The sequence below is a fragment of the Microtus oregoni genome, unplaced genomic scaffold (assembly GCF_018167655.1).
Source record: "Microtus oregoni isolate MIOR12 unplaced genomic scaffold, Mior012 000023F_ref0000262, whole genome shotgun sequence".
NCBI lineage: Eukaryota > Metazoa > Chordata > Mammalia > Rodentia > Cricetidae > Microtus > Microtus oregoni.
Window position 1 is genome coordinate 19,436,394 of NW_024543082.1, and position 16,168 is coordinate 19,452,561.

General features: G+C 40.9%; 1 protein-coding gene across 3 annotated transcripts in view; it reads right to left on the reverse strand.

The window, feature by feature from the left end:
- The window catches only part of Spice1 (spindle and centriole associated protein 1), a 44,831-nt gene that overhangs the window by 1,516 nt on the left and 27,147 nt on the right, over positions 1 to 16,168 (reverse strand). For 2 of the 3 annotated variants that reach the window (XM_041673456.1, XM_041673457.1), the window contains exons 10-17: positions 15,797 to 16,059; positions 13,874 to 14,005; positions 10,028 to 10,178; positions 8,699 to 8,923; positions 6,687 to 7,171; positions 3,698 to 3,878; positions 1,632 to 1,734; positions 778 to 865 (exon numbers count right to left, since the gene is read on the reverse strand). In XM_041673456.1, coding sequence (XP_041529390.1) covers positions 778 to 865; positions 1,632 to 1,734; positions 3,698 to 3,878; positions 6,687 to 7,171; positions 8,699 to 8,923; positions 10,028 to 10,178; positions 13,874 to 14,005; positions 15,797 to 16,059 — 1,628 coding nt within the window. Of the gene's footprint in view, positions 1 to 777; positions 866 to 1,631; positions 1,735 to 3,697; positions 3,879 to 4,969; positions 5,015 to 6,686; positions 7,172 to 8,698; positions 8,924 to 10,027; positions 10,179 to 13,873; positions 14,006 to 15,796; positions 16,060 to 16,168 lie in introns of those variants that run through there. The other variant, XM_041673459.1, reaches the window with a different exon arrangement.

Consider the following 16,168-nt stretch of genomic DNA (forward strand, 5'->3'; position numbering starts at 1 on the left):
TCCATGAACATATCAAAAGATTAAGCTTTTCAGAATTTAAGAATCAGAAAGGACAAATTTTTAATACTAGGCAACATGGGTAGCTAATAAGGTAGTTAGTTCATCTGGGCTGTTCATCTCCACTTTGTGATATATTCATTTCCCCATATCAGTTACTGGCTTACCTCCGGAAAATACAACTTTTACAATTCTAAAGATATTCTTACAATTTCCTATGACAGAGAGAAAACTGTATTTTTCTGTATTATCAACACACATAAAAATGTTTTCTGTGAAAAATCAGATAAACTGTAAATGTTTAGGTCCCAGACAGTTCTGGAGCAAACCAGAACACATGAAAATGTACAAGGCATGCATTTGCCCTCTGTGCTATCACATGTCTAACAAAGTCACCCACAGACAGGGCACAGTGGGATAAAGCGCCACACTCAGGTCTCTGGCTGTCCCAAACTCTACCCAGTCACACCACCAACAGCAGGACCGACACCTCATCTCTATAAGCTGCTCCAGACCACGGCACGTGGGAAGCAAAATGAAACAAATAATTCCTAGTCTTGGAAGACACTTGGAATCCTATCAAATTTTAACTTATTTCTTAGTTACCCTAGAAAACAAAATAAATGTATTGTTTTCAAACAGAGATAAGTTACAGTATTTCTTTTCTTTATAGAATTTTATATCATGTAAAGACAACAGGAATAATAACTAAGAAAGAAGCTAGTCACCCTCCACCCTCACACTCCTGACCCTATGTAGTGATCATAATTTATAACGTACCTTTGTTCTTGGATTAACAGGTGTGAATTGCCCACTTCCCGAGGTGGCATTTAGTGGAGAACAAGAATTGCTGGTAGCCCCTGAAGATCTATCCACGAGAAAGAAACGGTCAGAGAGCGAGGTATTACCACTAGCCGTCAACAATTATGGGAACAGCTCTCAATAGTGGCAAGAGTTTGAGAAGGTTTGGTGACAGTTCCAAATGAGGTAGATCACTCCTAATACTTCACCAACACAAAACTTTGAACTAGGTGTTTACTGCTTCGAGTAGTTTAGCTCTACAGACAAAGAGGAAAGAGCAGTGCTCTCAGGTACCCTTACCTCGGTCCTAACGTCTTAATGAACACGTTACAACTGACCACACAACACTGACTCACTATTAACACAAGACCAGTTTCTGTCAGGGCTGTCTTTGTGTGACAGACACATCCTGTGGTTTTTGACAGATAATTGCACATGCCTTCCATATAATACCATTCAGGTAAGATTTCAAGGCTGTGCAGTAGTGGGGAAGGTGGTCAGGGTAGCCTGGTGTAATGAGAACTGGAGCAGCGTGGTACAGTACGAGGATGCCCTTTCCTGATCCACGGTCAATCGGCTTTGTGTTCACTTATGGTGAAGTGCTACCCCGGGACACAGTCTCCTCATGCTGCAGCCATAAACACCTAAAGATTAGCCCACATCTGTGCTAAGCAAGCAGCCCTACTTGGTTAAGCTGACTCACTTTACTCTCCCCTAGTTACTTCCTCTGTATGAATGGATCTGCCTGAACTTAAATTAAGCAGATGCTGGGCACAGAGAGAATGGCACACAGACACTCTTGGTGCTTTAATAACATTGGCCTGGAGCCCTACCGTCTTGAGCTGATCCCGCTGACAGGAGAGACGGTATTGCATTTCGAACTCTCTGGAGCCTCCATTCCTGGAATAGACACCTCGATGGTTCGCTTTCCTTCTTCTAAAATATAAAAATAATGTTAGCTTCATTACTTTTCACTAATAAAAGTAGCAATTTTGCTCAATTTCAATACTATTGGAAATTATACATTACAAATTTAGGTGTTTTTATATTTTTATCATGACAGTTCATAGAAGCACTTGAGAGGTGATTTTTAAAAATGAACTTCTAAGACAAGAAACATCAGCTGTTTCTGCCAATTTTACAGCACGCCAGTTCGCAGGATGCCAGAATGTTCTGACAAGTGTTGTCACACAGAGCAAGAAGTGAGCCCTAAGATACATCGGGGAGCAGGAGAGTGGGTGGAGGGAAGGAATGAGTGGGGGTAACTGTGATTCAAATGCATGTATTTGTGAAATTGTTAAAGAATTTAAAAAATTAAATTTAAAAGCTAAAAGGAGCTAGCCCAAAAGTTTTATTTCTTTAATTTGATTAAATAGGGTTTCATTTCCCCTTATAGTCATGAAATCTCTGAATTTTAAGAAGGATTTACAGGATCCTCTATGAATATGATGGATATAAAGTATTTTACTAGTAAATGTTCGTCGATTGCTTGCGTACGATTCTGGGACATGGGGAGAGGAGGTGTCACCATCTTTAGTTAAATATACTACTCCAGGCCCTGAGGGGATAGTTCCACATCCATGGCCATTCAGACCACCTTTAAAATCAGTGGGTCACAAAACAACAAGTTATGTGCATGGGAAAGGGAGCTGTAGGCAGGGGCTGATGGTGTGACAGAGAAAAGGGAGGGGGGTGAGATGAACGAGAATGCACTCTGTACACGGATGGAGCTGTCTGTATTTTATACACGGATGGAGTTGTCTGTATTCTATACACGGATGGAGTTGTCTGTATTCTATACACGGATGGAGTTGTCTGTATTCTATACACGGATGGAGTTGTCTGTATTCTATACACGGATGGAGTTGTCTGTATTCTGTACACGGATGGAGTTGTCTGTATTCTATACACGGATGGAGTTGTCTGTATTCTATACATGGATGGAGTTGTCTGCACTCTGTACACGGATGGAGCTGTCTGTATTTTATACACGGATGGAGTTGTCAAAGAACAAAGCCAATTAATTACTCAGTTACCCTACCAAACAAAAGATTTTTAATTCATGACATATTATTTATTCTGATTATACCCCACAGAGGTTCCTATAAAACCAAGAATCCTATTTTGGGTGTGTTGAGAACTAGATGGGATAACAGAAATAAAGGTAATTTCCAAGAGTCTGCTTTCTTGTCTGTCATTTCAAAAGCTACATAATTTCCAACAGAAGTGAACACTTCCCGTGCCTTTCAGGTACCCGACTTCACCAGAGCACACAGGACACATGGATTCCTGTAAGCACCAAGGCCCAAGCATCTCAGGAACACCATGGATAGAAGCTTCCAGTGCCTCACAATCTGGGCCTCAGCCAGGGCTCCAATCAATACCTCTGATGCAGCGCCATCCTTGAGGGCATAGGTTCACTTCTGGCTAACAGCCAACTTAGAGCTACTTCATTTAATTAACATTCTCCGAATAGCACTACCATAAAACAAACTTTCAGTCACAATTCAATTATTTAAGAAGACCTTCTTGTTTTTCATACTCCTAAACATAACAAAATAATAGAAAAAACAAATTTGACAGGAAATATTTTCCTGGTTTTAAGAGGACAATAATTTGTAATCTGATGTTGATAAAAATTTTAAGTCTAATTTTGGCCCAATTTTCGCAGCATACATCCTAAGATAAACATACTGTAATGAATATTTCACTTGGATGGCGTTGCCCTGGATGCCAAAGGCTGGCTATAGAACAAGAGACAGCTTTCTATGACTACTCCTGTCACTCAGTCTCTGACCCAAGCCAGTTTCTCTGGTACAAAACCGGGGGAACTAGAACATAGTACGCTTGGATACCCCTCTTTTGATTCAAAGTTGAGAGTCATGAATAGGCGACCCACCGGCCCAGGCTCTGAGCGGTGACTGAGCGGGTGACACTGGCGAGGAGAGGCTCAGGCCAACAAGTTTCTGCTGCTCTATCAGCTGCAGCAGTTTGCCGCGCGCCTCCAGGCTCTGCCGGTTCAACTCTGCAATCCGTTCTTCCATGCTGCTTGGCACTAGAGATGGAACTACTGGAAAATTCTTTAGGGGAAAAAATGCATAAACTCATTATTAAAAAAAAAAATACCAATTCTGATTTTTATTCTAAGTACCAGCAATTTGCTATATACACATATGAAAGATGGCGTAAAAGAGTTTATAAATCGGGGCTGGAGATATGGCTCAGTGGTTAAGAGCACCGAGTGTTCTTCCAGAGGACCTGGGTTCAATTCCCAGCACCCACATGGCAGCTCACAACTGTCTGAAGATCCAGTTGCAGGGGATTTGACACCTTCACACCAATGCACATAAAAAAGTTAAATAAACCATAAAAATATTTAAAAAAAAGAGTTTATAAATCATTTAACTGAAGAATTAAGACTAAACTAAAGGCATACACAAATTCTCCTACTGCTACCGCCGCACGAGCACAGTCTAGTGGGCCAACACTGTCCTGCATCTCTTACTACTCGCCTCCGCTGAACTGAAAGAGAAGATCACACGAGGAGAGATGCCTGCCAGTGAGCCAAACGCCACACTCCTACTGGTGACGGGTCTGAGCAGGCGCAGACTACACAGGAATATCTCTGATACATTTTTCTAAGATTAGTCTTCAAACACGCTTCATGTCCTGAACTATCTGGCAGACTCTAAAATTCCGACCAGTCTTTCTGCCCACGTGTCAGCCCCTCCAGGCCACTTTTGGCTTCAGACATCTGATTTAAAAATATCCATGATGAGAAAGGAACATAAGATACAGAGAGTAAAAGGCAAACAATACAAAACAAAAAGCTACTCCAGAGATATAAGTATAGCTTGAAAGCCCCAAGAGAAATGTACTTTCATCATCATAATAATTTCATTTAGCTAAATATATCCTTTTGTGGGGGGAAGGCAGTCCCTGATAGAAATGATAATTTCTACCTATTAGATTGTGGGGGTTTTGTTTATTTGTTTGTTCTTTTTTTTTTTTTTTTTGGAAAAAGGTAAGTAAACCAGTAAGGATCAAAGCCTATTTTGTATTTCCAACTAAAAAAGAAAGGGACTAGTAAGAGCAGCAGTTTCAGACCTCCCTTTCCAGGCTAGTATTTACACTATTTAGAAAGGGTACAGGCTCAGCATTTAACTGGTACCTTTTAGAAAGCAACAGTGATCTGCTTCCAATGATCTTCAAAACCCTATAAACAGATAATGTGATGTGTAAACACACGCACGCCCACACTGATGCTGCTGACCACCACCCGGCACTCACAGTAACAGAGGCAGCTCTTCCTCTCACCTCCCACTTTCCACACCAAAGCCTTCAATCACGATTTCAAAGCTCTTAAGAAAGCAGCTCCTTCAGAAACCTGTAGTCGGAGGCTGTCCACTCTTTCCAACTACAGGAGTAATTATCATCCACTGTCAGATGCACGGGAGTCACCTCTGCTCAGAAAGGTCAAATAAAACATCCCCCATGACCAGACTGTGTCATGGACACTCCCGTCTGGGACTAGATTCACTTTCCTCTCCACAAACAACGAAACAAAGGTTTAAGTTATCATGTTAGTCCATAGAGTTTATTTTACTTATAAAATTCCTTCACTGACAGGAAGGCAAATCCTTAGGATCTTACGTAGAAAATTTATAAAAGCTTATCTCACAGATGCTGAGAGTAGATCTGTGGTTAACGGAGCTGGGGAAAGACAGTAAGAAGGGGCAGGGACTAAGAACAGTCAGACAGGGTTGACTGGGTTTTGTTGTTGTTGCTGCTGCTGCTGCTGTTGTTTTAAAGACAGATCTCATACCATAGCCCAGAACTCACTAACATAGCCCTGGCTGTCTTCAAACCCATGGCAACCCTGCCGCAGTCTCTTGAGGATTATAGGCATTGAGTCACCATGTTTGGCACTATAGTTACACGGGGAAAAAAAATCCTGCTCTATAAGAGCAATGCTCCTCAGAATGTGACAGACCAGTAGTCCTGGTATCACTGAGGGGCATATTAGAAAGACACAGGTCCCACCCCAGACCTACTCAGGCACCACATCCTAGCAAGCTCCTCAGATGGCTCATATGCATATTGAAGTTTAACTGATTCTTTAAATATAATTTCTATAGAAAAACCTATTCTGTGTCCTAGAAAAAGGTTATTCATCAGTAGAGGTTCAACTACTCTTTAATAGGCCATGTGAGGAGTAAAACTACTTATTATTACAATCTAGCTACAGCAAGCACTCTATGTCCTCCTAATTCCAAGTCATCCGTTCCTAGCTTATCCTTATCCCGCCTAAACATTTTACCTTAATCCTACTTTCTATGTTTTTTCCTTCATGCTGTCTTATTGTAGTACAATATGAACTAACAGGTAAGTTTTATCTATCCTGTAAGGAAGACATGTCAAAGCTATAGTCACTTCTGAAAAGAAATTTCTTTGGATGCCTGATATGGATTGAATATGAAACCAACTCACACACTGGGGGCTGCTGGCCAGCTGATGGGCTCTGGAAGCGACTGGCTCCTGAGGGCTTTACTGACGAGACTGAGCCACTGAAGTAACCATAACATAACAGTATTATGGAGAGGCCATGAAAAGGAGGAGGTAGGGTTTAGCTGGAAGAATTTGGTCACCTGGGACACATCCTAAAGAGATGTACCTTGTCCTCCGAACCTCTGGGCCACTCTGAGATAGTAGCCCCTGCCATGTGTTTCTGCCACCAAGATGCTCTGCCTAACCTCAAGTCCAGAGCAACAGATTCTGCCACCTTGAGTAACCCTCTGAAGCCAAAAGTGAAAACCAACCTTCAGTCCCTGTTTAACTTGCCACAGCAGGGAAAGGTCTACCTGTGCTGAGTCTGCGCTGGTACTTACAGCAGTCCCGTCACCGGCACTTCCCTGTTTGCTTGGCTCCCGAAGCCCATCGCCTTGCTCTCCCACTGGCCCAGGAACATTATTCAGGTGTGCCTTGATGGCTGAATTCTGCAGTGTCAACTCAGCAATCCGCGCCACTATGTCCTTCCTCTGTGCCAATGCCCCACTTGTTCTAAGCTGCTGCCCATCTCCAAGCACCGGGGGCTCCTCTGAGAACACAGGATTTCTCGATTGCTGAGTGGAGGGAAGGGAACTGCAAGGCGGCTGTGACAGGCTAACAAATGGTGTCGGGGTTTTGTTCTCCAGATCTTCTCCCATGTGAGAAACTCTCCACCTCTGAGTGAAGAGGCGATTTTCCTCACTTGAGTTCTGAATGTCAAGGTCAACAGGCAAGGTCTTTTTTTCCCAGCTCTGTTCTTTCTCTATGACTTCCACAGTGGGAGGGATTCGTGGGGCAGGACGAGTCTGAACCGTTCTCCTCAATACTGCAGACAAGAATTAAGACAATCATAAGCACTCCATTTTCCAATAAACTGGCACTATAACCAGCACATTGTTCTGTCATGGTCATCAGGGAAGTACTTCAGTAGATGGGTTTGGCTTCTGAGTGCCTAAATTATTTTTATGAAGGAATGTGGACAGTCAAGTACAGAAACTTTCCTATTCCTGAGACTATTAGCTTCTTGTGAATCATGTGTCACAATGCACACTGACACATGTAACTCCTATCAAGGAACAGTGCTGCACACCTGTGCTCACAAATGATGAGGAATGATCTTGAGTTTGAGGCCAGTCTGACATGGCGGGGGGGGGGGGGGGGACTGAATTAGTACTATAAGGAATAAAAATCTGATCTGAACAGATGTCACCACTTCCTTAGTCTAGACATAATTAATAACTTCCCAGGCCCCCGAGAAAGAAATATTAAACTACACGATTAGAAAGTATTAAAGTAAAAAATTTCGCATACTAGAATAAGAAAGTTGGGGTCCAGAAGAGGAATCTGAGCCCAAACCTCTCCCCCACCACGTCAATGAGGAGTGGATAAGCTGTCAGCACTTGTCTCTCAGCGCGGTGCTGTCTCCATTTTCACCAGGCTGATCTGACAACGCCCTATTTGCCTAACAAATGGTGAAGTACAATTCTAGCAGCAAGGATCTACTGCTCTGCAAGAAAACATTAGAAATTCTTCAAGAAATAAAAATCCACACAAAGTAGGGATGGAAAAATAACTTCTAAAAAGGAGCTGGGAAACTGTCTCAGCAACTAGAGTCACGTGAACACCGGCTGGAGTTCCACTCTGAGACTCCACAGAGTTGTCCTCTGACCTCCACATATAAGCCAGGGTATCGATATGCCTTCTCTCTTTCTCAAAATTAATTAATAAAATTAACAAAGGAGATGGAATGTGATAAAGGAATGCACTTAGTATTGTCGATTGTTGGCCTCCACACTAGTATACATGGGTGAGTGAAGCCCCCAACACACACACAAAACAAACAAAGAAAGAAAAATAATTAAAAATGTTCTTTTCAAGGACCAATAACACACAGCTCAGTGGGTAAAAGCACTTGCCACCTAGCCTGATGACCTGAATTTGATGCCTCGGACCCAGATGGTGGAAGGCAAAAATCTACTACCACAAGTTTCCTCTGTGTGCCATGGTCACCAGTTGCGTGCCTTCCAAGAGTGTTTTCCCAGAGCCCTCTTCTTATCCCGTCTCTAGGATGTTATGATGCCTGAGCAGCTTTCCTCTACCATGTTTTCATCTACCACTGCTCGGAAAGAACAGAGCCAAATCACCATGGACCACTGAACCCATGAATGAAAGTAAGTCACCTAGTTATTTCAGAGATGGTGGGGGAAGTGGGGACACACGGACACACGACATGGATGACACTACCCTAAAATACACACGCATACACACTATACATACATATATATATAATATATCATATGAATCAAGGGCAAAAGTCACAGCTTCCATGGAAATGTAGAAGAGCCATGCTTACCATCCTGCAGAGGAGAGAATTCTGAGTTGCTCTTCTGCCTGGGTGGTGTTAACATCACAGCTGGCTCGAAAATATGTGCTGGGAAATTATTAGCCAGATTCAAGTTCTCTGTGGGGGTTGGCCCCTGAGACAGTTTAACAGGCAACTCTTCCTGTGGGAATTCAATGGCTCCTTCCCCTCTGAACATCGACGGCATGGAGACATTACTGCTTACAACAGGCCCCTCTAAGAAAGATAAGATGACATTAATTTGAAAGAAGACAATTATGGGCACCTTTAGGTATTTAGTCTTTTTTTTTTTTTTTTTTGGTTTTTCGAGACAGGGTTTCTCTGTAGCTTTGGAGCCTGTCCTGGTAGTTCTTGTAGACCAGGCTGGCCTCGAACTCACAGAGATCCGCCAGCCTCTGCCTCCTGAGTGCTGGGCATTTAGTCTATTTTAAAATTGTTATTTATTTGTTTTTTATTTACATATACACATGTTTGTGTGTGTGAGAGAGACAGAGAGAGAGAGAGAGAGACAGAGAGAGAGAGTTTGAATGCACACCATACGCTTTCAGGAGCTCACAGAAGCCAGGAGAAGGCCTCAGACTCCGAGAAACTGGAGTTACAGGCAGTTATGAGCCACCACAGGGGTGCTGGGAACTGAACCTGGGTCTTCTGTAAGAGCAGTAAGTACTCTAAACCACTCTCTCCACTGCCCAAGTATTTATTTTTAAATGCATTTAAGTAGTGTGAAAGTTCCCAGAGTCCTCAGTCTCTCAGGTACATCCTCGTTTGCCAGTAATTTACAGGCAGGCTCTTGTTTTGTGTAGGAAGAGCTCCAAAAGCCACAAAGCGATATAAAGAAAACACTTACAGAGCCCACACCCCACCCTCAGCCTTCCTAATGGTCATGACAAGTAAGGCAACTTCAAAACCTTTTAATATTCTGACTTCCAGACACAAGGGTCATTGCAAAACCAGGTAACATGGTAATTCATCATTATGAGTGTGGTAAATTCCATGCAATTCTAACCAGGTAGCAAGGCTGAGACATAAAAAGATGTAAACTGGTTTGCACCTCCATGGCATTTTTGACTTTCCCCAGGCAATAACAAAATTCACAAGAATCTTATAAGGTACCATCACCCCTTGGTTTCTCACCCTTCAATAACTAAAAGTTTTTCAGTAGCAAAGCTTAAGTCACTGCATTATATTAATGAAACAGTAATGACAAAGCCCGCCAGAAGACAGTGGTCACCTAAGTCATTTTAGCCTGCCACTTCTTCTACTACTCTGAGGCCACTGGGCCATTTAACGACAGTATGAGAATAATAAGACTCCACCTACCTATATTATTCACAGGTCTTCTACCCATAGCTGCCCTTTCTGATGCTTGACCCTCTTGTCTGGAGTTATTTATCACAGGACAGTTCTTAATGGCATGTGTGAGCGATATAAGCTGCTCATCTGTAGTGACCATGTATTGCTGAAGTCTCGCCTAAAGAAAAGCACACATCACTGGCATAACAAGCATAAAGCCATTACCTAAAGAGTAAGCCATACAGAGAGGTGGGTGTGTGTTTGTGTGAGTGAGAGCATACAGAGAGAGAGAGAAAAAGAGAGATCATTATTTTAAATACCCACTCTAAAGCAATGTTATTCATAATTATAAATACTCTAAAGGTATCATGATGGTGAAATGATTAGATAAATCATGAACTACAGTTACTAAGTACTCTGCTATAAAATTAAATCTAATGAATAGAGCTTTTAATTTACAAAATCTTTTCATATAGGTTATCTCCACTGACTGACTACAATATAGAGTGACACATTAGGTAGGGGAAACTCAACAGAGCATTCCATGGGATTTTAGGTGGACAAACTAAAAAACATAAAATTATATAAGTGAGATAATGTAATGGGCAAAAGAAACAACATTTTACATGTAGCAATATAACAATTTAAATTATATTTTATATGAGCAATAACTATTTTATGTGTACTCAGATTTGTCTATGCATGTGCATATCTCTATTAATGTTATATAATTTTAAAATTTAAAATAAATAAAATATCATACCAATGACTTACTTTCTGTCATATAGCTGGATGAGTTTAGAATTCCATTCTTACATTAAAAGTCAACTTACTGCCCAGAAGTTTAGATGGATTTGTTTTTTTCTTTATCTTTTCCATATTGTAGATGTAAATAGGTTATATGAAATCAATAAATCTGATTAAAACCACAAAATGCAGGTGTTTTGTAAATATTGGCATACGGTTCTTAGGAGCATAGACGATGGCAGTGACAGGGAAGAAAGAGGAGTTGGAGGAACTGCCAAGACCTTGTAACAAAGACAAAGTAAGAGAAACTAAGGATGACAGCTAGAGAACATGTCACACGTGCGTAGAAACACAGACAACTAATAAAAGTGGGGACGGTCCAGGCATCAGAAATATTACCAATAGAGTAGATGATAAAGCACTTGAGGCACCTTTATATCACCAGTCATGTTCTGCCCAAATTTCACACTCATACATCCAGTGGTCTTTTGAGTACCCCCCCATCTAGGACTCTGTATATATAAAGCCAAGCGCCTCTTGAAGCCGTCCATCTACAACATAAACAGCAGCTTCATCTTTTGAATGCTTAATCCCAAACTGCCCAATTACCTTTGGCTCTTTTCTCTTACACCCTTTCCTTCAACCCATTTCCAAAGGGACCAGCTGACCTTCAAAGCACACTCTGAATTTGCTCAATCTTCATAGTTTCCCATTTCTACTCTAGACCAGGCTGCTATGCTCAATCAATCTGAATCAATCTGACAACTCCTAGGTGCAATGCTCTACTTTAATGGTCTGCTACCTTTCCTACTTCTGTCCTCATACTGCAGTCTGAAACAGCAATGATTACATAGGGGCACCAGAGGACGGCTTCAACTCTCGGGAGACACCAGTAAAGACATCGTCTATGCAGAATTAGTCTGTGCAACTATTGACCAGCAGCAGCTCAGCTAAATGGGATTTCGGTATATTCTTTTTGGTAATATCAAATCTGCTTAGACAGGCATGGCAGCGCACACCTGCAATTTTAGCATATAACAAACTGAGATAGGAGGGTCACAAAGTCAAGGCTGCATTATACTATATAGTCAGACCCACTCTCAAAAAATAACAGGGAAGCCAACCAAAAATAATCAGATCTGCTCATGGCTGGATTTCTGGAAGCACCTATGTTAAAAATATAAGTTCAGATGAGCAGATAATGAACTATGACATATATACAATGGCACATTATTCAGCTTCAAAGAATGAAGTCATATCATTTGCAAGAAAATGGATAGTGCTAAATAAAATACCCTAGATAAGTAACACACACACACATAAAAACAATAAGACAATAAAAACATAAGTTCTTGGTAGAAACAGTGTGGAATAAGAAATAAGGACAATGATGTTCAATATAACTCTAAACTTAGGATAGTTAAACAGTATGGGGAAGGTACACGTATCTCATTGATAAATAATTGTAGTCATTTGTCAACAAAGTAAATGTATGACTATTTCTACTTACATATTTCTACTTATATATTACATACAATTATATATCATACATTATATAATATATTGCTATATAAATATATAGTACATTCCATATTATATAATATAATGTACATAATATATATTTCTACTTACATATATATTAAGCATTTATATATATATTAAGTATATCATTGTTCAAACAATCCAAACAGTTGTTAGAACCTGACACTAAGTTAGCCAACAAAGGCAGCACTCTGGCCGTTGTCCCACACAGCACAGTGCAGGCACAGTAGCCCAGATGAGCCTAAGGACTCTTCTCTCCAGTGATCCCCATTTCATTTGCCTGTGTGAGGCACATACCCAGTCCTCTCTCTGCTCTCTGCACTTCACTTCCTCCACACGCATCCTTGAGGACTGTGAAGCCCGTTACACTTTACCTCAAGACCTCTGCCTCGGTGTCCTTCTAGCACTCTGCAAGTATCCGCTACCCACAACAACAAGATGAACAGAACTTGTGTTCTCAAGCAGCAGTCTGTGATGATGACTGACATACAAATAACATAAGCAAGTATATTCAATAACACAACATCCAAATGCACCAAAAGTATGCAGAGGAAGACTGCTTAGGGGGCTAGGCAGGTGGCTCAGTCAGGAAAGTGCTTGCCACACAAACAAGAGGGCCTGAGTTCAAATCCCCAGCACCAAAGTTAAATGCACGATATGGCCGTGTGTGTTTCTAACCCCAGTGCTGGGAGCACAGAGGCAGGTGAGCAGGTAGAGTCACTGGCCAGAGTGTGGACAAACTGCTGAGCTCCACCTTCCTGAGAAAGTGGCCCCAAAAACTAAGATAAAGAGTAACTGCGGCTGACCCCAACAATAACCTCCGTACTTGTCACATAACACACACACATACATACTATAAAAAGCATGCAAGACGTCAGTTTTCTAGAAAAGATATTGTATGCTCTTTTTTTTTTTTTGAGCAATTAGTCAAGCAGCAAGTCAAATATGAAGTTGCTGAAAACAATCACGAGTAGCATCTGATGTCACCGCAGAAGGGCTTAAAGGCTAAGCTATCCTCTAAAATGACAACTGGCTACCAGAACACTCTTTCACTTTTGTATGAATGGCCTGTTATCTCCACTCCATGGCATATTTCTTAGAAATAGCAAACTTATCCTACATACAATGTGCAGTTTAAGTTTCAAATATGGGATCATGGCATAACAAATGCCATCAACACTCACTGCTGCTGCTGAGCCTGACCGGTAACAGCATCAGCACAGCCAAAACAGCAGCAGCTCCAGGAGAAACCTTTGTGCATACAGACATGCTCACTACTAAACATGGACCACTGGGAGAGCATGTGAATACCTGTGTGGCACTGTGTTCTTCTCTGAGAACCCTGCAGACACACAGACATGCTCACTACTAAACATGGACCACTGGGAGAGCATGTGAATACCTGTGTGGCACTGTGTTCTTCTCTGAGAACCCTGCAGACACACAGACATGCTCACTACTAAACATGGACCACTGGGAGAGCATGTGAATACCTGTGTGGCACTGTGTTCTTCTCTGAGAACCCTGCAGACACACAGACATGCTCACTACTAAACATGGACCACTGGGAGAGCATGTGAATACCTGTGTGGCACTGTGTTCTTCTCGGAGGAGGAGAATCTCAGCTGTCAGAGCATCAATGAGCTCTCGGTGATCACCTAACATCTGTTCCAGCTGCTGCCTTGTCTCTACTTCTTTCCGAAGTTGAATCTCACTCTACAAAACACACAAAAAAAGCTCCTACCAGTAGGATCACATACTGAAAACTTTATTTCTACAAAGATAGCAAAGATAATTACAGAGAAGCATGAACCATGGCAATGATGAGATTTAATTTAACTTTCATTAGAAGGCTCTATTTAACTAATAAAAATGAACCTTTTTGTGTAACACATTTTATAAATGGTATATTAAATTAAGGAACTATATTTTTTCATTTAAAAAGTGAAGGGCTGTGCATAAATACTGTTTGAATACACAGACCATCTCTAAAAAGATACATTATTTCTGGCCATAATAGTAGGTTACAAAGAAACAAACAGGTTAGTTACAAGTTATGAAAATTAGTACTTCTGTATCTTTGAATTTTATGCTGTGTGATATACTGCCAATCAAAAATTGATAGTTAAATATAACTTAAAACAAGCACATTCAACTATATTGACTATTTCTACTATTAAATGTCATAGCTTTAAAAGCAAGTGAATAGCTAAAAAGCCAACTATTACCAAGCCTGCAATGCTTTCTAAGCACTAGCGTACTTTTCAGGACTACAGGCTGAAGGGGAAAGGATGCTGAGAGGTGGAGGATAACAGGAGTGGGAGGGAAACAGGAGAGGACGGGGGTGACAGTAATCAGAATGTACTATGTATGCGAATGAAATCGTCAAACAAGCCGAATAAAGATAAAGGGGGAAAGAAATCCATTAACTACAATATCATTCACATCATAAAAGGCACATGAAGGAAAGAATGAAATAATCTCAGGATAAAGATCTATTGAAAACACCTTCGCATGTCTGACAGCACAATGTTTTCATCACAAGGCAGTTTTAAAAAAACACAGGCAGATGACATGTAAATTACAGAAATACAACTATTGCTTAAATAAAATTCTCTTAAACATTTTTGTCATATTTGTTCAACAGATTTAAGTACATAGTAAATAAACTGTATGTAGATTTTTAATGTGTATGAGGGTGTGCATCCATTCTCAGAAATACAGTGTCTCTCCCTGACCTAGAGCTCACCATTAGGCTAGCTGGTCTGGCTGGTTAACGAGCCCCAGGGATACTGTCTTCACTTCCCAATACTGGGACAAGCAAGCACCACCACACCCAGAATTTTGTTTACAAGGGCTTTGGGGACTAAACTCAAGTTCTATGCTGTCAAAGCAAACACTGTAGCAACTGAGCTATCACCCCAGCTCCTTAAGTAGATTTATAGAAAATTAAACATCCTACTAATTCTATACCAAACAAGGACCAATTATCATTTATAAGCAAACAATTCTTTATTCTACAAGTTATTGTCACAATAATAAGACATCTTCCACTTAGACAACTCCCAGTCTACAGAGATCATGAGCAGTTTTCTCACCTATAAAACTTACAGATCACAGCAAAGCAACTCTCTAGACTAATATGGGAGCTAATATAGGAGCCGTCAGCAAAGGAAAGCAACACAACAAAGATACAGTTAACAGTGCTATTTAAACCAAAATGCACTAATAGTAATACTTGCAACTAGCATAATATATTACGTTATTTATAGCAGATTTTTCCTACTAATTACATTTTTTCTAAAGTTTAAACTAAGATCAGAATAATTTACCTAAGCAGGTGTCAAATGATAGAGAGAGACTACAACCATAAATTTTATTGTAGATAAATTAACACTGAGTAAAATAAAACTATTCAAATTTAACTTTACTTATTATGAAGCAAGAAAAAAAACATTCCCATGTATTCAGCCTGAAGAGAAGATTCACATAACCTTGTATTCTTACCTCTTTAAGGTACCGGACCAGGCGGCAGAGAGAGCTTACCAGGGACAGAGTGAAGCCTGTGAGCCCCTGACCACCCTGCAGCCCCTTGACCTCACGCCCTGTCCACCGCTCATATTCTTCCATTTCATGTTCCACTTCATGTATCATGTGTTTGAGGACATCCAGGCTGGAGTTGTTACTTGGCAAGTCTGTGGAGGTTGTGCTGGAGGATAACATGTTTTTCTTCTGCTTGGAAAGAGTCCGCATATCTGGTTTTCTTTTCACTGAGAACGACAAAGCCATTCTATTTCAAAACCAGGAAAACCACAACTACAAAACTACCAAGAAAACATTTAGTTGTTCACCATTCAGAAAGTTAGAAGTTACCACAGT